Source organism: Tupaia chinensis, unplaced genomic scaffold (genome assembly GCF_000334495.1).
Source record: "Tupaia chinensis unplaced genomic scaffold, TupChi_1.0 Scaffold000094_1, whole genome shotgun sequence".
In the NCBI taxonomy this organism is placed as follows: domain Eukaryota; kingdom Metazoa; phylum Chordata; class Mammalia; order Scandentia; family Tupaiidae; genus Tupaia; species Tupaia belangeri.
The window spans coordinates 1,341,985-1,363,971 of NW_006159556.1; the positions used below are offsets into that span (position 1 = coordinate 1,341,985).

At 37.7% G+C, this 21,987-nt stretch overlaps 1 protein-coding gene across 1 annotated transcript in view; it reads right to left on the reverse strand.

Annotated features, from left to right (window-relative positions):
* The window catches only part of CCSER1 (coiled-coil serine rich protein 1), a 531,900-nt gene extending 510,393 nt beyond the window's left edge, over window positions 1-21,507 (reverse strand). The window contains exons 1-2 of the mRNA XM_027769856.1: window positions 20,153-21,507; window positions 16,522-16,706 (exon numbers count right to left, since the gene is read on the reverse strand). Of these exons, the coding sequence (XP_027625657.1) occupies window positions 16,522-16,706; window positions 20,153-21,470 (1,503 nt within the window). The 5' untranslated portion in view covers window positions 21,471-21,507. The remainder of the gene's footprint in view (window positions 1-16,521; window positions 16,707-20,152) is intronic.
* Window positions 21,508-21,987: the final 480 nt, after the last annotated feature.

The window sequence follows — 21,987 nt, forward strand, 5'->3', positions numbered from 1 at the left end:
GGGATTTTCCCTTTCAAGTAAATTTGGTTAACTTTTTTTTTTTTTTTTTTTTTTTTTTTAAAGAGAGGTTGCTACAGGGCATTGTGCACTCACCAGAGAGAAAGAGAGAGAGAAAGTGAGAAATCAACCTTCAGAGGCATGGCCACACTGCAATCCCTTCACCTCCATTCTCCTCTCAGGATTTTGGGCATGCACACACAATTGGCATGAGTTTCAAGACGCCAAGTTCGGGACTAGATCTTGGTCAGCCATTTGGGAGTCTCAGTGGTGCAACCAGATGGCCTGGTTAACTACTATCTTTAAGTGAAAAGATTAGCACAAGGGAACAGTAGAAGCAACAATACTTAATTTACCAGCTTACTGAACATGCTACTTTTAATATGTAACTGAGTTTTATGATATTGAGTCATGCTTTATTTTTAGTTTTGAGAGGTCAGCCAAGACTAAGAAGAGTAAAAGAGGGATGGTGGGAAGGAAATTAAACAGAGAGGAAGACAGCTCATCTACGCTCCATTGTTCTGTGGAAATGCTGGTCTGTGAAGAGAGACTGAAAAAAGATAAAATACAATCTCCTAATGTATAAAAAAAAAAATTACATTTATTTGCAAACACGATGCCTAGCCCAGTTTCTGGCTCAAGGCCAACAGTCTAAAATTTCACCAAAGAAATGTACTGCGCTCATTTACTTAAGCCTTGGCTCTACCTCACCAAATAACTAAAAGCTAATTATTCCTCTCGCTTCTATTTTTTAGAGTTGTGAGGGGGCCACTCACTACTTAATTCGTTACTTAGTCTCTGCTAGTCAGACCAAGCATTTCTCACCTGTCCTAGTTCTATCTTTTCAGAATGGGAGCATTCCATGACTCTGGTAGAATCTAAGTTTTTAAAACTCAAAACTTCTTTTTGCTTTTACTACCATTAAACTCAGCTGCCATGAGCAGAGCCCTTCTCTTCCTGTTAACTGTGTCATCCCATTCTCTCAAACAGTGTCCAGTGTGAGCCCTGGCTTCAACTGAGGATGCACTGTACTTCACCATTACATTCCGTTCACAAATTTATTTTTTAAAGTTTTCTTTAGTTTGGTCTCTGCTTTATGCTAAGCAATTTTCCTCTTATTTTATTATGGAATTCTAGCTTAGTAAATAAGGAAGTATTTTTTTAGCAAAGCTTTTCATCCATGGCTTTAGTAAGACAGGCTTACTTACGAAACCAGAATAATTTGTCATTTTATGATAAAGGTATTCTTATTTTGAAAGGAATATAGGCATTTTCAGCAAAGCCACAGTGCCCAAACTGGGAAATTGCTTTCTGTTGTTATTTTACAAGAATAGAAATCGATTTCTGTAGAAATCATTTATATTCTGATTTCCTGAAAGTTACCTACTGGTCTGCTTATAACAAGGAGAACATGATGAAAAGCTGAAGAGTCTAGCATCTTTCATGTGTGACTCCACGGCACTGAATCAAAAAGTTCAAAGCAAAACTACATTGAGCAACAGTGGCTATCTACGAAGTCCTTCAACAGACCTTACGGGCGTCCAGCTGCGTGACAGTAAATTCCCTTCCGGAAATCACAGTATCACTTCATAAAACTTAATGGGGTCCCAACTGCCCTTTGTTATGCAGGACTTCCTAGAGAGATAAATGCAATTGGAGAAGAGCATGCATTAATAGTTCTTTCCCTTTTTCGAAATGTAAGTCTTGCATCTCTGCTTCAGTTCTTTTTTCCTCAGATACGGCAACTTCCAATGGACTGCTGGGTCAAGGTAGAGCTTTAGCATCAGTGTACATTGGCATCCATTGACACAGTCATACTTTTCTATATACTTTTATTATTATTAAGAGAGAGAGAGAGAAAGAGAGAGATTGCTGTGGCTCATGAACCATTACTGGGTGGTTGATCTGATCTTTTCATCACTATTTGTATTAATGGGTCCACATCTCTTTGAAACATAAATCTACTGATGGCAACGGCATGCAGAGATAGACTGTCTTATCCCAACCAATGCAAAACACATGATCTGAATTATCCTACTGATGCCTATCCTTCAGTTTAAATCCCATAGAATTTAAATATTCAAGCTGGATACCCTACTGCTAGAGGTATTCTTCCCATAGAATAAAGAAGACAAGTGTAAAAACCTCAATGTGTTGTGAAAGTTTTTTTCACAAAAGTGTAGACATCTTCAATGATCATAGGACCAGTATCACTAAATACACTAAGTTGAAAGTTAATTTTTTAAAGAATATAAATAAAGTAGTCTACAATTATTTTAACTTTATTAACCTTTGAAGTCACTGCCTATTACTATTTTACATAGCATAATCTTAAAATAATGGACAATACTTTTAAGACAGTAGTTTCTCAAGTTATGTAATGGTTACATAAATGTCTTTAATGGTTAAACTTGCTTTTTATTTAAGAAAAACAAAAGCAAAAATTAAATTTCTTTGTCAGTAGCTCAGACACCTATCTTAAGGGCAGATTTTGGTCCCAATTTAATCTTAAAGCTACTAGAATGAGTAAACTTTCTAACTAAAATATACTATAAATATAGTATTCAAATCTTAAGTGGACCACTTGACTCATTTTTTCCCACACTATATAAACTGATTTTGAAAAACATATGAGTTTCTGAAAAATAAGCAAAGGAGAATTCAATAGCAGACTACTCTTCTAAAGTATTAATATACAAATAAGTTTAACTTTCAAGGACTTTTTGTTTGCTTGTTTTGGCTTAAAGAAACTAACATTTTTATGGTAAGATACACACTAAATTTGAGTTTGGCTTTTTAAAAGATTTGTCTTTCTAAATAACTAGTAAAGGACAGTATTATTTTTTATTTCAATGCTTCTGGGTTTAACCCATGTTATCAATAAAAACAACTGTCATATTCATTTGAATATACCATTTTAAATTTTACAAAGCCTTCCCAGATAAAATATATCATTTGATCCTTGTAAGTACTCAAAAATGTGGGTATTATTATTATTAAGTGAAAGAGATAAAATTAAAATTTCATGTCTTTTCCCAAATCAATTGGCTCCTTTCATCACACCATACTTCCTTAAAATAAGTTAAAATCAGGTTTCACTGACAAAAAAGAATGCCTATTTTGTAAATTTTTCTATTTGAATCATGTTTGTATGTTAAAAGAAAATTTTCTATTGATTCTCAAGCAGCCTGATTTAATTCTAGACAAGTTTCACAAAGATACAGTAAATATGTATGTGCTTATTATATTGGAACTTACCATAGGCATTTAGACTCTAGAGAAGTATGGAAAAGTATAAAAATATTGCAAAAGTATGTAAGAGTTCATTATTTTTATTACTTTTTATATTTTTAGGAACTAAAGGTGTTTTATGGATTTTCTTCCCTTGCAAAGTTGAGTGAAAACTTCCCAGCCCTTCCTGACACATGCCCTCTGCACACCGCAGGTTCCTCTTGGACCAGAGCCAGCCTGACACACAACCCTGAGAGGTTGTGAAAGAGACAAAAAGCAGCAGCTGTAGAAGCCGCAAGGCGGGACCGAAGTGGCAACTGTGGCTCTCCAAAGGTTGCCAAGTGGAATACAAGCTGCTCGCACAACGACCACAACTTTTGTCACTGCCTGTCCTTTGCTCAACTTAAGCTGCTGTCAATTTAGCGTAAAAAATAAAAAGTGTACTGGCGGGTGGTAGGAGTGAATGCATAGTGAGGGTAGAATTGATTATCGCAGTCTGTTACAAAGATTTTAAAAAGGAGGTCCTATTCCAAGTTATCGATATAACGACTCCTTTTCCAGTATGACTTCAGACGCACAGGGGGCATTGAAAAATATTGGAGCATTTTAACACGAGGCTGAAACACAAGAGTATAGAATCCGAAATTAGTATAGGGATACAGATGGGAACAAACAAAGGGAGAGAAGCCATTATTTATTGGAGTAAAGGCAATTCACTGCCTATTTCTCTACATCTACTCTAAAGATAATTACTCTCAAAGCTGCTCTCCTTATGCAAATACATTTTCCGTAAGCCTTCATTCTATTTCCATAAATCTAAGATAGTGTGATTTTCGATACCTATTTGCTTTGTCAGATTGGTGTGATATCAGAGATTTCTAGTTTTTTCATTTGGAATCCACATATAAGTTCCCCCAGAGTTAAGTTTCCAGGTAGGACCAGGAAGAAAGGCAAGAGCGTCAACACCAAATGGCCTGGCATAGTTGTACTTAAAGCACGCGGTGAAGAAACGGGCTGCAGGGGAGTCGGGAACGAGGAAGAGGAATACCCGGGGGAGAGGTCGCACTGCAAAAAGATGAGAATAAATAACAGGATTCTCAACACCGTTCAGTGGTAAAGTCAAGAAAAGTGAAGGTTGAAAAAACTAATATGGAAATCGGCAAAGTTGCAGAGGACTTTAGAGCAGTTCTCAAGTGGGGACAATTTTCGTCTAGCAGGGCATATTTGGCAACCTCCAGGGATATATTCAGTTGTTACAGTTTGGGGTTCCTCTGTTACTTAGTTGGTAGTTGTTAGCGATGCCTACACCCTACACAGCAAAAGATAACCTCCCTAACCAGGACTCAGGCAGGACAAAACATCAATACTGTCGTCATGGAGTAACCGCCTATCACAGGAGCTAAACCATATGCAGTGGAGGAGTTCTGGCAGTGGGGAGATGCATTTGGCCAGAGTCAGGACTGTGTCTTGGAGGGGGAAACAGGGGTAGGATGGAGAGCTTTGGGAGTACCAGGATACAGAGCAAGTTCTTTTTTCCTCAGAGAGGGAAAACTTGGCAGTGTTACATACTGACACAAAGGAAGAAATGGAGATGAAACCAAAGGAAAAAAAAATAGAAGAAACATACCGATGAAGGACTGTTCTAAAGGAGGTGAAGTATGTGAATTAATGTCCTTTTAATCAGTTAGATTTAACCATTCCACAATGTATACTTCAAAACATCACATTGTACACAATACTACAATTTTATCTGTCAACTTAAATGAAATAAACTTGAGAAAAAAGTTATAGTCCAATTTTATAAGGAGATATTGTGGGGGGTGAGGAAGGCAAAATAGAAGCATTGTAGTCGTATTGAAATGATAGTAATGAAGTTTTCTGTAAGTCAGTTAGAGTTTGGTTTATTTCAGTACAGAGTACCATGTATTAGAATCTAGTAGGGGGGACAGCAGATGGCATAGCGGTTATAGTGCTGGACTCCCACATGACCGCCTATGGTTTGAGTTTGGGACCTGGCCGCTGACTTGCTCACTTTCTCTCTCTCTCTTTCTGTCTCTCTGTGGTGAGCACACAAGCTCTATAGTAAACTAAATAAATAATAAATAAAATTAGATAATTCTAATTTTAAAAAAACAGGTAAGATGTCCTATCTACCTTTAAAAAAAAAGATATAAAACCTTACAGCTAAAAAAAAAAATGAATATAGGAACCAGCAGATGATACAATGGCTATGTCGCTGGACTCCCATGTAGTTGACCGCGGCTCAAGTCCTGGACCCGGTGGTTTAAACTCACACCAGAAGCATGTGCATGCGTGCCCAAGATCCTAAAAAGAAAACAGAGGAGAAGGGATTGTGGCATGGCCATCCCCCCTGGGGGGTGATTTCTCACTTTCTGTCTCTCTGTCTCTCTCTTTCTGGCGAGCACATGCACCCTATAGCCAAAACCTCTCCCCACCAACAAAAAGTTAATTAAAAATAAAGTAGGCAAGGAGTTAGAGTAAGATGACTAGTGAAAACATTTGCTTTGAAAGAAAAAAGAGACAAATATTTCTCTAAGAAGAAAGGAAATGAAGGATTGATATATCAAAATTTGATTATGGGGTATAGGGATTTGCAGGAACAGGGAGGTTTGAGGCGAGTGTTCTAAGATCCCACTTGCTTAGGTTAAGGAGCTGGTCCATGACCCCTTTCTCCTGCTACTGGAGGAAACAGTGCATGCTTCCTGGATAAGAAGGCGTTTGACCCAGTATAGTCTCTGTGTAGTGACACCGGTAACGGGCTCCCTGGATAGCAAACAAACTGGCAAACAACATGGTTCTGACTAGAACACATCTATGGACAGCTTTTAGCAGAATGTGTCTAGTTATCCATGGTGGCTTATGAAAAATAAAGCTGGAATCTAGGAAAGCATAGGATGTGGCTCCCTGGGAAACGCCCATTCATACCATTTAACTATAGAGATGCTCCACGTGGAGATGCTGCTTCTGTGTAAATGAGCTGTCTGCACGCATCCAACTACCCAAGTCTTATCCACCGACAGCACGGGGTGCACCAGTTGCAGAAAGGCCCCAGGGAGCAGCTGCAGACGTACCCCAGAACTCCCTGCTTCACCTGTGTCACTTACACCAGGTGAGTCTTCTGATTTATGTGAGTCTCTTAACAGTAACTGACATAAGCTGATCACTGGGTAGTGTTGAAAATAACTAGCTGAGCATGAAAACCATACTTTGTAGGTGATTACAAGTGTTCACAATAAAAAGCCTACCAGAGGGAACTAAAAATAAATAAGTAAGTAAGTAAAAAACAGTACCTGGGGTGTTTCAGGTTGGATTTAAGAAGTTGAAAACAATGGAAGATATTGGATTATTGGTAAAGTCATGACACATTTTGCCTAGAAAACCATGACAAAAAAATCCACAACTTTTCCAGCAAGCCAATATAAACAAAAGAGGCTTTGAAGATCAAGTTTTTATTCATTTTTTTGTGTGTTTTATAGGTTTTGGCCATAGGGCACATGCATTCACCAGAGAGTTATGGTGAAAAAGAAGAGTAAGAAATCATCCCCCCAGAGGGGATGGGCACACCACAGTCCCTTCTCCTTCATTCTCCTCCTGGGATCTTGGACACACAGGCACATGTGCCTGGCATGATTTTCAAGTCACCAGGTCCAGGACTCAAACCTCAGTCAGCCCTGTAAGTCTAGCGATATAACCAACATACCATCTGCTAGCCCCAGAGTAAACATTTTTTAAAGAATTATTTGTTTATTTAATTCAATTTGTTATTGTTAGTCTTTTTTTATTATTACTATTTGACCACCAGAAAGAGAGAGAGATAGAGAGGGAAAGTGAGAAAGCAAGCCACCAGGTCTGGGACTTGAACCATGGTTGGCCATGTGGGAATCCAGTGCCCTTATCCACTACACCGCCTGCTGCCCCCAACCCCAGAGTAAACTTTTAGCACTAGAGTAAAATGATCGCAGCATTAAATTAAAATGATAGACAACAGCTATTTTAATTTAGGAATGACTAATTTAAAGAAACATGTAATCACATAAGAATGAAATTCTATAGGTATGATTCATGTGTAAATCACATTTTTTATTCTGATGGTGCAGACAGAATGGTTTGTGAGATAATGATAAATATTCATCTCACTTAAAAAATATTTCAAAGCAATACAAATTCATTCAATATTTATATGTGTTCCATAAACTGTAATGGTCAATATTGAATATAATGCGTCAGCAATAAAGTATTTCTTAACCTTTGAAATCAAAATTTGTTTTGCTCAATTAATTAACCAAATTTAATTTAATGTGATGTGTGTGTGTGTATAAAAAAATCCAATATCTAACAAAAATCAATAATTTTCATTGTCTAACTGAAATGACATGAAACTTCAGATTCCAGTGGCTGTCCTCTCAGGAAAGGCAGCAATTGTGCTCAAGGGCAGTTCCTTGTTGCGGATGGTGCAGCTATTCAGATGGCAAGAGGTTTGTCATGGATGCTGAGTCAATAAATACTCTGTCTTACGCTGTAACAGCTGTACCAGCCCCTGGAGTTATCTAAACAGGCCTACAGCAGTTGTCATCTCCTAGAAAATTAAGAGGTAAACTTGATCCAATTAATAATAATATTATAACCTCAAGAATAAAAGATTAGACCACCTCAATTTTCTAATGTCTTCACTTTGAAAAGATAATAAACTATCTAAAGCATAGCCTAGATGGGTAATGGTTAGTAAAAGAATCTTTAATTTTCCTTTACTACTGTTCTTCTTAGTTATTTCCTTCATAAAGCATGATCAGCATAGTTCCTCGGGAAGCTTTAGTATATATTGTTTAATACTGCCATCCTTATAACTTGTCTATTGTTTAATAATGTAATCACAGAGGGGGGGAGTAGGTACTAAGAGCATTCTCATACGAGCTGCATGAAGTAAAAGAGTAATAATTATGACACTGCGCATCTACTCCTTTACTCAAAATGATCTTAAAGTTATTTAAGAGGAAATGAGTGAAGTCTATAAATTTTATTGACAATTTTGTGAAATAAACATACCAACTATGACAGTTTCTACATGAAAATGACTCATTCCAAAACCTAGAAAGAAGAGCAAGAAACAAATGAAATGTTTTATCCAATCCTGCTTTTAAGAGTTAGACTAGAAAAAATGATGCAGAGGAATACGAAAATCTCACCTGACATATATGTGATCAAAAACATATATTTTTAATGGGTTCTATGATAAACATTACAAATAATTGACTATTTTACATCCCCAGTGTATATCCAGCCTTATAGATGTCATGCTGATGTGGTCCTAGAAGTTACTCCATAAGGTTGATCATCCTAAAATGAATTAAGTTCTACTAGAATAATGTCATAATTGGCATGGCCTTTCTGATCAAGGACTCAGCATCAACAAACCAGAACTTTACCAAGTAACACATCATAGAAATACCTATTCATCTGTATAATAATTAAAATGCTAAAAATGTGCATGAGTACATCACATACATGGTTATTCTTAATTCATATCTTCGTGAACATATATTAGTACCTATGCAGGAATTTGACCTTTAATTCATTCAAACTGATTAGATACCTATTTCTAAACCAAGCACTGTACTAATTACTGCAAGGAATGCCAATATACGCACAGTCTCTTACATTTAAAAGACTAACGTCTAATATGTAAAATGAGACACATTCCAATAATGAGGTCTGTGCTTTATGTGTAATAAGAACCTAGAAGGAAGCTGGGAGGAAAACATCATTAGCAACGAAGAACTCAATAAAGGCATTATAAATTAGGGCTGTTAATCTAAAATTACTATGCCAGTTATCAACACATGTAAGTCCAAGTTTAATGAATAACACTTGTGATTTTCCTTCTTAAAATGTATAAGCATTGAGGAGAGTGATTTCTATGTCTCCATTTCCTAGAAATATTAATGGCTTCCTTTTCTCATTAAACATCCCTGCACTGTGCAAAGTTTCTCACATTCATTCCCCTGACAATGAGTAATACCAAAGGCCACAATCATTACTTTAACCCCCCAAAATCCATCAACAGTATCCATATTGGAAAATTTCATTAAGATTTCGGGATTAAGAGGAGAAAATCCTTGAATCAGTTCTTCTAATCATCATCCTTCCTTTCCCTCAATTTTGAGCTTAAAACATGCATGCCATAAAATGGAAGTATGATGATGAATACACCAAATGAGGCCATTAGAAAATTTGCTGGGTGAATTGTAGAGGTAGCTGCAATTAATATATAGTTTTTTTGAACATTAATCCTGAGATCCACTTTGTACCTTTTTTATTTCCGTATTTTTTTTTTTTTAAATTAAGTTCATCATCTTATATGGACACAGTTCAAGGCGTTCCCGAATGACTACAATAGTAGTATCAAAGCTCACCGGTCACAGATCACCATGAAAGATACAATAACAATAGTAACAAAGCTGGAAACAGTGTGAGAATTATGAAAACGTGTACCTTCTTTTTTACTGCCCCACTGCCTCTGAGCACACTGCTTAGCACTAGCAGCTGGGCCTCAGGGGTAGCAACTGAGGTAGGAGACAGAAACCCTAAAAATATAGTTCGGGTATAAGCCCAAAATGGAATCACAAAATGACTAAGTTTTAAGACGGAGACACGGCAGCTCTTTCACTTGCTCAGAAGAGACCTCTTACAGAAGGGCCTCAGTGACTGACCCAGGTAGCATGACAGAGCTAAAACAAAGGCATTTCCTAGGCCCCACCACATTCAAGAAAGAGGATAAGATAATAATTGGTATAGCCCAAAGCTTTCAGACCAAAAAAAAAAAAAAAAAAAAAAAATCTCCTGGCCTCTATATCCACTCCAAAATTAGGAAAATAATTAGACCCATGCAACATGGGCCGCTCCCCACCAGGAGAGAAATGCCTGCCCAAGTCCCACCTAGAACAAGTCCTGATGAAGCCCTTCCTGAGCAAAATAAAAATCTCTTGCAGCAGTTTCTCTGACAACCCATTTTATGAGTCCCCTCCCTTCTTCTTGGGAGCTCCATTTCAACTTCCCTCTCCTTCAAAAGACCCCCTACTTTACTATATCTACTTTCTGTGTCCTTGGCTCTAATTCTTCCTGAGCGTGGGAAAAAAACATGTCTCACTGCAAGAGCTGAACCCCAATCACCCCTGAGCCCCTGCTTTCTTGCTTCAAAATGACCAAAAGACCTACAAAGTAGCTATTTTTCTTATATTGGGTCATTGGAAAAGTCATGATGCATTTTTGCATAGAAAAACACGCCATGCCTTTTTAATGACCTAATGTATTTAATAGTGCCAATGAGTACATGCGAGAAGGAGCAAGTACATCAGGAATACAGACGTTCATCTGCCAGTTTTGGCCTTCTTACCTTTTGATATCAGTGATTACAACCCAAATTAAACAAGACCCACTCATCTATTTTGAATGTAAAGGTGGTTGGTTATAGTGCAAAATCATGTCCAACCTTGACGTGTCCAACCTTAACGTCTATCTGTCTGGGACTCTAAATCTTCAAGAGCAGTCTTTCTCATCTTCAGAGCAGGTTCTTAATAAATATTTAATGAAAGGAACTGTGAATAAAAGTTAATGAATGGATGAAGAATTAGAATGAATCGAGGATAAGCTAATAAACGAGAAAACAACAGGACCCAGAAGAGAAGTGAATGCATAGCAAAATGCTTGGCTATCTCAGATGGGGCTTAATTAGTTTTCAATTATCCAACTATGGCCAATAATTCTAAAGGCCAATGTACAAAAGAATTAAAATATGGCATGAGATGCTAATAATCTGTAAGTAGCTACTTTAAAAAAAAAAAAACATATAGGAACCAGTAGACAGTGTAACTGTTGCATTGCTAGACTCCCACATTGCCAGCTGCAATTCAGGTCCCAGAGGCAGTGGCTTGAAACTCATGCCAGGCACATGTGTGTGCATGTCCAAAATTCTAAGAGGAGAATGGAGGAAAAGGGATTGTGTCTGTCTCTCTGTCTCTCAGGTGAGCACAAGTGCCCTACAGCAAAAAATCTCTCTTAAAAAAAAATAATAAAGAACAAAATCAAATAGAAATCTAGTCTGTTCTTCCTACAGCTTATGTTTTTACTGTACCATTCACAGTTTCTACACAAAGGCAGAGGGATGCCAAACTGCAAATGAGAGAAACAGCTATGTCAGAGTAAAACTGGCCACAAGCGATGGCTGAGGAAACCACTTAGCACAAAATAGTCCAGGGCAGCTTTCTGAATGCATCTGCTGAGAAATCCAAGGATAATGCCGTTTTCAAAACCAACTGTTTAATTCAATAAAAAGAAATACTTCCAAATACAGTAGAATTCCTTGAGACTCATAAAAAACTAAACTTAGTTCGTTAAAGATATGCCTCTGGAGGCCTGTAGTTAAGAAAGGGAACACAGCTCACAAAGTAAAACCTGTGGTTTTGTGCAGACCCTTTGACATCAGAGAGGTTTTTCTCTCCCTCAATCGCCGAGAGGAGCACTATGGCTCACTAAGTCAGAGCCCCTTAAACGAATTTCCTGTGCACAGACTGGGAGGAAGAGGCAACTAGAAAATCTCAGTTACCTGAAACAACTGAGACGTAAAGAGCTATGTGCGAGTATGTTCGGCCTCACCATTATTAATACGGGTCTGCATATTCTAAACACAGGAAGGGAATATACTTCCTAGGACCTGCTGTGTCTTGTCTGTGCCATGAGATTCGATCTGACCAATGAGTAGCAAAGAAGAAGTGAAATGAGTCTCTCATAGGCCAGAGTGTTTTATTGCTGGGGCCAGACCTTCAGAGATCTCTCTCATTTTGCCAGGGTGACAGGCAATGTTTGCAAAAGAGCTGTTCTAATATCCTGGATACAGATGTAGGGCACGTGGAGCAGCACCTCTGCACCTTCCACAGTGAATACGTAGCCTGAGTGAGACATAAACCCACTTTATAAAATGGCTACAACGGGGACCTACAGTTAGTGTAATGGCTATGTCACTGGACACCCATGTAGTCAACCGCGGTTTGAGTCCTGGACCCGGTGGCTTAAACTCACGCTGGGCGTGTGTATGTGCATGCCCAAGATCCTGAGAGGAGAATGGAGGAGAAGGGATTGTGGCGTGGCCATCTCCCTGGGGGGTGATTTCTCCCTTTCTTCTGTCTCTCTCTGTCTTTATGGTGAGTGCATGTGCCCTATAGCAAAAACCTCTCCTAAAAAATAAATAAAATAAAATGAAATAAAATAAAATAAATGGCTACAATGTGGTCATTTGTTATCATTTTATAGTGACTCAGGCTCGGGTACTTTCCTTCCTTGAATGATGTTAGGTCCTTTTATTTGATCATTATATATAAATATGCTCTCATTAGTGTGAGTTTTTTTTGGTTTGCTTTTTGTTTTTTTAGGTTTTTACCATACTGCATGTGTGCTTGCCAGAGAGAGACAGAGAGACGGTGAGAGAGAAAGTGAGAGATCATCTCATACAGCAGGGATGGCCACAGTGCAATCCCTTCTCCTCCATTCTCCTCCTAGGGTTTTGGGCATACGCACACACACACATCCACATGATTCTGAAACCACCTGGTCCAGGACTCAAACTGCAGTGGGAGTCCAGCCCCTCAACCACCACACCACCTGTTAGCCCCACACACATTATTTTTTTTTTCAGAGCAGGGTAATTTCATAAATATTTAGAGTTAGAAGTCAATGTGCAAAGCTGTTGAAGAAATCATGACAAATCCTTGCATTTTTTCATGTATTTATGATAGTATGGAGAGAAAGTGCCTAGAAATAGAAAACCTATTTCTAGAAAGCATTTTAAAATTTTTGGACAACCCTAAGGCCAGTATCAAGAAATTACTCATTAAAAAATACTTCAGAAAAGTCTTTGTTTGAAGTGGTTTTATAAAATATAATAAATGTGAATGCTTACTAAGTTGTTCCAGATATACTTTGCTTTCTTGTAACAAATTTAAGGAACTTCTCATTTCTTCTGGGCCACTGATACTCCAAGAATTAATACATTTTCTGCCCTTAACAGAAATCTTTCAAAAGCATACAAAACCACTATGAATTTGGTGTATCTAATCCTTTAAGGGCATATCCTTGGTCATTCAAGAAACCCTCAGATTTCTAGAGCCATGTCTTATGGGAAGAATTGAATCCCATCAATGGTATGTAAAGGACTACAGTTCTCCCTAAGTATGCATATCTTCTTCCATAATAAAGTTCCATTATTACGGATGTTTTTCAGTAAAGTTATTGAAACCACTCACCAACATATCAAGAAATACGTCCACATTTGAAGTTCACAGTAAGTACTGTTTTAGCTCATTTCTGTGTTGCTAAGTGGAAACACTTGAGACTGGGTGGTTTATAAGAAACAGAGATATATTTGGCTTATGATTTTGGTGGCTAAAAATTTCAAAAAGATGGAATGGCATAGGATCACAACATGGCTGCCAGAAACAGAGAGAGGTAGAGACACTCAGAGAGAAAGAAAACATAATTCCTCGCTTCTCTGTCCCTCCCATGCCCCCACACCACTAGATGGTGCTCTTCTATTAGATCCCACCTCTGAAAGGTCTGGCCACCTCCCAAAGCCGTTACACTGTGGAACAAGTTTCCAGAATATAAAACTTCAGGGAAAAGCCATTACCCAAACCACAGAAAATATCAAATTTCCTTTCTGCTTTCCTTTTTGGTATCCCTTACAAAGGATTGCAGTTTAGATTTAGGGCAAGCATGAGTTCCCTTAAATATGTTTATTTCATTACACAGAGTCAGTGTAAAAAAAATGAAAAATGACTCAAACTCATTTTAAATCTAATATATTCTTCTAAAAGCTTATAGGGTTTGAACTTAGACAGTTAAGATCCAAATTCAAATGCAATCTCTCTTATTTACTAGCTGTGCGATGTTAGAAAAACTGCTTATCTTCTACCTTCCAGTGCCTGATTGACCTCTTTCATCAAATTCTGTAAGTACATTAGCACTTAGTGCGTTACTGTGAAAACTGAATGTGATAATAGACGTGAAGCATTAAAAGTAGTCTCTTGGTTCAAATAAGCATTAGAAATACACGTTATGATTATTATTGCTCTAAAAGAGAATAATATCTGAATGATGGATTCATTCTTAAGTATTGCGTCGGTGGGAAAGTCATGACTTATTGTTGCATGGAAAAACACAGAAAAATACATCAGGACCTTCCCGACAACCTAATACATTTTGGAAGAGGAATAGCAGAAAATGTGGCATTTTTCACACACAAAGCTTTACTTTCCTAGACATTTAAGCTACTTGTTTCACATATTGCTAGGATTGCCTAAAGAATTCTAGTGTTTCTTCCTTATACTGCTTTAAGAAAGAGTATATTCCATGCATTTAAAATTAACTATTAAAGTAACTAAAGGATGAGATATAACTTGCAAATTCCAAAGGAAAACAGTAAAATTATAAAGTAATTTTTGGTAGGTAAATTTTGGACACTAAAAAGTTTGAGTATGTATTGTATTTCAACAGGTTTTTATTGTAAATCCAGTGAACATGTGCAATATTTTTACCAAATTTCTGTTCCAATCTTGAGAGACTTCCACCATCATTGCAATGGTACAACCCTGCCACCTAGTGGACGACCTATGACACTGCAGGAACACTTCTTGAAAATTCACCATTGAAGACTCAAATAAAAACAAGAGGACTTTTCATGTGTTTTTACATATTAAGTTTTAAATACTGAAGATTGATCTGATTAAAAATTATTTTAGAATATTATAATAATAATTAAATTAAACGTAGTATGAAAAACATGATATAAAGAACATGTAAAAGGTCCAGCTTTGAGCAAGTTGAATAATGTACAACTATTAATATCTCTCTGGAGAAATAATGAAAATTGCCTAAAAAGAAATATTTCACAATATTTCATTAGCTCTAACTTTTTTTTTTCTAACTTTTAACATTATGTCAACTAGAAACTTTTTTCGACAGGTTCTTGTACTTAGACATAAGATACCAATTGCAACAACAGTGATATAATATTTTCAACACATGAAAATAACAAAAGATAAAAGGTAATGTTTCTATATGAACACACACATATACACAGTAATTTTTCAGTATAACGGAAACAAAAAGTTTATTATCATTTGTTGTTTGTGGTTGCTTTGATTTGTCCAAGATGAATAAACTGCTAGGCTAGAATAACGGTTAAAACATCTAACCTCAAGTGTAATAGTCTGGCTATCACGCAAGGTCACCTTAGTAATTTAAAGATTCGTCACAATACAGTGGTCAAATCTAGATGATCTCATTATTTCATTTGATGCCTGATTGTTTAGAATACATAGAGATATCTTCAGTGGTTTATTTTTGAGCATTTTTCACACATATCCATGGGTAAACAGAGAGGAAAGCAGGTTGATTGCTTTAAAGAAAACTGTTAATAGGATTTAAATACACTGCTGATAAAGCACACATTTCTGGGAAAAAATGAGCAAAATGAACTCTGAAAGACAAGCCCAGAGTAGGTGTGAAACCTGCGGCCTCTGGGACCCCTAGGCTGCAGTCTGCCCCTCACTTCTTCCCACCACAGCTCCAACTCACACCATGAGAGAACTTCAAACACAGCCGTCAAGTGCATGCTCAGACCAACCTCCTTACAGATACCCCACCTCTGCCCTCATCCTAAACCAGGCTGTGCAATCCAGACCAGAAATCTGGTATCTCAGTTATCTGCAACGTGTTCACACTCTGGAGAGGCATTTCACATTGGCCCCCACTGGCTGCACAGTGACTCCCCCTCCTGTGTGGGAAGGCTAAGTGGGAGGACCGCCAGAGTAGAGTACAGGGCAGTACTAGATGCGTGTGATTTTCAACAGGACATCTGCTAGAGTGATGCAGTCGTGAGAGGCTGTGAAATGATAGTGCCAGGCAATTCTCATGATCATCATTTCTCCTACCTTAGGGTCTGCAGGTTTAGAATTGTTCCTAGAATGGAGAATATCCCATTTTTCATGGGATCAAGGACAGTCAGGGTACCTAGAACTAAGGGGCGCTGTCATAGCGTGCTCCTGACCCAGGAGCATAACATGCGCATGTGGAAAACCAGCCTCTCGGACCTGTGAGGTCTAGGAGCGGTCTAGGTCTATATTTCCTTCAAATACGAGGTGTCTGTCTTCTGCCTGTGTGCATTTTGCATGCTTGAAATATGTGACATGATTTCATCACACACATTTATGTGTATGCACTTACCATACTGTTCATTTTGGAAGATGAGGAACCTGCTCTTTGCTTTCTTAAACTATTAACTTCTTCCACGTTTCCATCTTTTGGCTTCAAAATCATTCTGCTACTCCCTGCAGTTCCTTCTGATGAGGATCGCAGTCGCCTCTCTATAAATCGTCCTTCACGATAGGGGCTGAGGCTACTGGCAAGAACTATTTAAAAAATAAATAGAATTAATATAAATATTTAAATGTACTTTATATAAACGTTGTATGAAAAGATAATAGAAAATTCTTAGCATCATTCAAAAATTCTCTATCATGATTTAGAGCAGTAGTTTAGTTTCCTTAATCATGAAATCTCTTCGATGCCCCCAAACTTTGGAGTCACTCTTGGCTTTTTCTCAGTTCACATTATTCACATAAACAAGTCCTGTCCTTCCTCCCCTTCAAATTGTATACAGAACCTGATCACTTCTCACCATCTCCCGCACTAAGATTCTAGACCCAACCCTCCCGATGTTTGCCTGGGCACTGCAATGCTTCCTCAAGTTCTCCTGCTTCTTCCTACTCCAATCTGCCTCTCCACTGGTAGCCAAAAATGATACGTTTAAAACACACATGGGAATGGTCACCACTGTCCCTCCATTTATCAAGCTCACATTTTCATATGGCCTACTAGGTTCCTCAGGATATGACCCTACTTTCTGCCCCCACACTGGGACCGCCTCGTTCACCTGTTCTCCTTTCCTACTTCGCTTTCTGCCATTCTCCCTTCCTTCACCCTACTCTGCCACACTGGCCTTCTTGCTGTTCCCTGACCACTGCAGCATGCTTCCACCCCATAGCTTTTAACCCACTACCTTTGCACTTCTCACAAACTATCTGTATGTCTCACTCTCTAAGTTCTTTCAAGTCTTTGCTAATATGCTACTTTGTATATCACTCTACTTCACCAGGCTTAAAAATGCAAACTGCTATCCCACCCCCTACTTCCTAATTCTTTATTGTGCTTTAAACTCATCCTCAGCAGTGGTTATTATCTGAGCGTCCTTAGTAGAGTGAAACCTTCAAGAAGGTAAGATTTATGTCTGTTTTTACATTGCTATATCCTGAGCACCAAAAATAATGGCAAAACAATAAATAGTTGAATAAATGAATAAAGTCTTCTATTTAGGCTCATCTAAATAAATTTAAAGACTTTTGGGCAGAACCCATTAGGCCAACATATAGCAGTTCTTTTTAAATAACTTTACTTTTTAATTTTTAATGTTATTCTGTTTTTATTGCCAGAAGATCCATGCAATCACCAAAGAGAAGACAGGGAGGAGAGCAAGCAAACCTTTTTCCTGCCATATCTCCCTCCTGTCATTTGAGGCATACATGCACATGTGCCTGGTGTGTTTTTTTCAAGCCATTGGAGCTGACACTCAAACTGTGGGTAGCCAGATGGGATCCAGCTCCCAATGCACAGCACTTCACTACTGCACTATGGGTCAGTCCTCTTATTAAATAACTTCTACACCAGGGAATGAAAGTTACATTGCCAGAGAGCTCAACAGTCCATTATTAACTGTGATATAATTGTATACCTAAGACACTCAGATATATATTTTCTTAAATATGTTCCATAATATATACAAAATAAATTTAACATTTTGAAATTGCATGTATCTAGGAACTCTTTCTTGCATAAGATACATCTCTTACCTGGTTTAAAATTTTTTAACTTCCAAATTATAAAATCCTTATAAACAACACATAAATATCCTCACAAAATAAAGGATAGTAAATGATCCTATTTTCTTTTTTTATTTTACCAGCTTATTTGTCCAAGAACAGGCAAAACATTTTCAAATCAACAAAATTACTTCAAAGTGTTAAGTAGCTTACAATTAGGTCCTTGATCAACAGATTGTCACCCAGAAAATTTTTGGTTATTTCCTAGTTTCCATAGAGATTAAAAAACATATAGTATTCAAGCACTGAGGCAAGTTATCATCATTAAGCATTAGCTGTATCAGGACATATAAATATTTAAATATTTATTTCTAGCTTTTTTAATGCTATTTCTTTGAAAAACTACTTGAATTCCAAAATGAGGTCCATCATTTATTAGCTATGTGGTCTTATGAAGTTATTTAATTTAATCCTAAATATATTAATTATTAATAACCGCCACATAAAAATTTTAAGGTGTATATGCAAAGTGCATACAAATTTCTTAGTACATTTTTGAGCTCACAGTAAGTGTACAAAAAGATAATCATCACTATTTTTATCACCATTCTCATAGTTTTATTATAGGTAAAAAGCAGGTATGACTAAAGCCAAGAGTAAGGTTACCAGGTAAAAAATTTTAAAGTAGTCATATCAATTAAAATGATCTTGTAGCAAATGTGAAAAAATATTAAGACAGCTAGAAAATTAATTCATGCATTGAAAACTTTAAAATTAGGGACTTTCTTATGGGGACTGTACAATCCTGATTCTTGATATTCTATATATCATTTTACTTATGAAAATTTACTCATCACACATCTTATTTAATATTGTCAGTCATGACATGTAGTGCAGGCAGTTATTACAGCCTGAGTTTCAGGTTTATATACCTGCAATTTTGCTATCCTACTTACAAACTCTATGATCCTTGGGCCTTAGTTTTTACATTTATAAAATGGGACACATACAAGCCTACCTCATAGGGTTTATATCCCAATAGTTACTTATTAACTTTGTGACTGTGGACATACACCTTATCTGTGCTCCAATTTTCTTGCCTGAAAAGTAACTTAATTGTAGTCATTTCAAGGATTTTTAACTTAATGTATGCAAAGTACACAGAATAGTATATAGAACATAATACTGTCTTTGAAGCTGTGATAATCTTTAGAAGTAGCAGCAGGAGCAATACTGATAGTGGGGGAAAAAAAGACTAAAAACTAGTGTCTAATATAGTTCAGTAGGAGGTCGATACTCGATAATTTTCTTCAACTAAATTTTATGTTAAATAACAAAGTTTTCTGAAGCCACATTAGAGTAATTTATATATATTCCTCCTTATTTTTCAACCAAAGAGAAAATGCCAAGGTTATACAGCTACTCAATGTTAGAAGCAGGGTTTGAGCTAAGGTTTCCAAGTTCCAAGGACAGAATTTTAGAAGCTTCCAACTCTGTTGTTTCTACAGACAAGGATTATTTATGCTGAAACATGGATCCTATGTAGTAACAAAAGCTGTGTTAATGCAGGAAATAGATTTACATTATATAAATTTATTTTATAAATATTTTGGCTAGAATATAACATTTAACTACCTAAGGAATACCAATATCTCTAAAATGAACTCTAAAAGAGATCATCCTTAATTTAGAAGATGTCACATTGCAAATAGAATAAGTTTCTCTCCAGATTTTTCCTGAGAGTTAGAATCTGGGTAGCATAACTGAGAAAAATGATAATATGACTGCATTATATTTTCAGTATAATACAACTTAAATAAGTTTAAAATCAAGCAGGGGAACTATTTAAAGCAGGAAAGAATTTAGACAGTGAAAAATAAGAAAAATGTGGTTTCCACTCATGAGATGGAGTAGGAGGATTGAATACATTGAAAAAGAAAGAATTCATATCATTCATAATACAAAGAAAATCAGCATACCTTTGGCAGGATTGGCTTCATACCCATATGATGTTTTGTTGAAAATATGATGATCACCTACAGAGGGTATTATCTTTGAATCTGAAATAGGATGGATCCCTTTCATGTGCTCAGCTATCACCTTATGCTCGTACAATCCAAGTTTCCTTGGGGAGCTTATTCCCAGCACTGCCTCACCATTCTGTAATACCGTATTTCCTTCTCTCTGAGTATCTGCTGGTAGGTGACTCTCCGAGTTGTTCACATTGGTAACAGGTAGTTCAGTGATTTGCAATAACACTTCCTTCTGAGTAGCAGCAGAGGTTTCTGGGAAGGAGTGAGATTCGGCGCTACATCGACCTTCTAACCTGTATTTCCCAGGTGACGTAACTGTACAGGGAACAGGTCCCATCATTTCTATTGTCTTTGTAACAGCAGCAGGGTTGGGAGAGATCTGAGAGGTAGAATCATTGTGGCCAGAGTTGTCACAGTGGGATGCCAAGCTGCCACTCTGAGGGAATGCATCCGCCTCAGACACAGAATCTTCAGTCAAGGCTAAAAATTCGGAAGGAGTCTGAGCTGTGGTAAGATCAGCAGAAAGCAGAGGAGATTGTAAGGAGCTTCCGGCCTTGTCGGTTACATCCACAGAACAAGATGGTGAAGCTCTTACTAATACAGGTTCTCGCTCTTGGTACTGTGTAATTTCCAGCGAGAACTCGGACTGTTGTACCAACGAAATGGATTGGCTCTGTAGAACCGGCTTAGAAAATTTATAGTGAGACGAGAAAGATTTGGGGAGCAGCTTCCTTGTCGACTGCTTAACAGAACGGCGTGTCTGCTCTTCAGTGAATCCGGAGTCATCCCCCTCACTCTTGCCAGAACTCAGGCAATTTATAAAGACGTTCTTATTAGTCGAGTGCTCTTTTTCCCTTTCAAAATCCTCTGTCAAAGACCTAGTTATCTTCTTGTTCCGTGAACTACTAAAACCGACAGAATGTCTTCCCCTGGTTTTAACATGTTCTTCCAAACTCAGTTTCTGCATATTGCTGTGACCAGGTTGAGCACCATTTGAAATACTAAGGTTCTGGTTGGTAGAGTCCTGCTTGGGTTCATTCCCCTTCTTATGGTGGAAGCTGATGGAAGGGGTGCGGAACAAGCTCCTGCGTTTCCCTGTACTACCTGAGCTTGAGTTTGTGCTGGAAGGAGAGGAGCTGTGGACACCAACCGTGTTACTAGAGGAAGGCGAAGAGGGAAGAGAGTCATGTCTTCTGCTAATACTTCTTCTGAAAATCGGCAACCGGGAGACCAGAGTAGATCGTCTTGATCCTGAGTCCCCCATCGGGACTCGAAGGCTTGCACTGTGATAGCCAACTTAGCAGCCTAAGAAAAAGTTAAAAAAAAAAAAAAAGTTAAAAAAAAAGAACCTGTTATTAAAATTCAAGGACATGTTCTTCCAAACTCAGTTTCTGCATATTGCTGTGACCAGGTTGAGCACCATTTGAAATACTAAGGTTCTGGTTGGTAGAGTCCTGCTTGGGTTCATTCCCCTTCTTATGGTGGAAGCTGATGGAAGGGGTGCGGAACAAGCTCCTGCGTTTCCCTGTACTACCTGAGCTTGAGTTTGTGCTGGAAGGAGAGGAGCTGTGGATAGCAACCGTGTTACTAGAGGAAGGCGAAGAGGGAAGAGAGTCATGTCTTCTGCTAATACTTCTTCTGAAAATCGGCAACCGGGAGACCAGAGTAGATCGTCTTGATCCTGAGTCCCCCATCGGGACTCGAAGGCTTGCACTGTGATAGCCAACTTAGCAGCCTAAGAAAAAGTTTAAAAAAAAAAAAGTTAAAAAAAAAAGTACCTG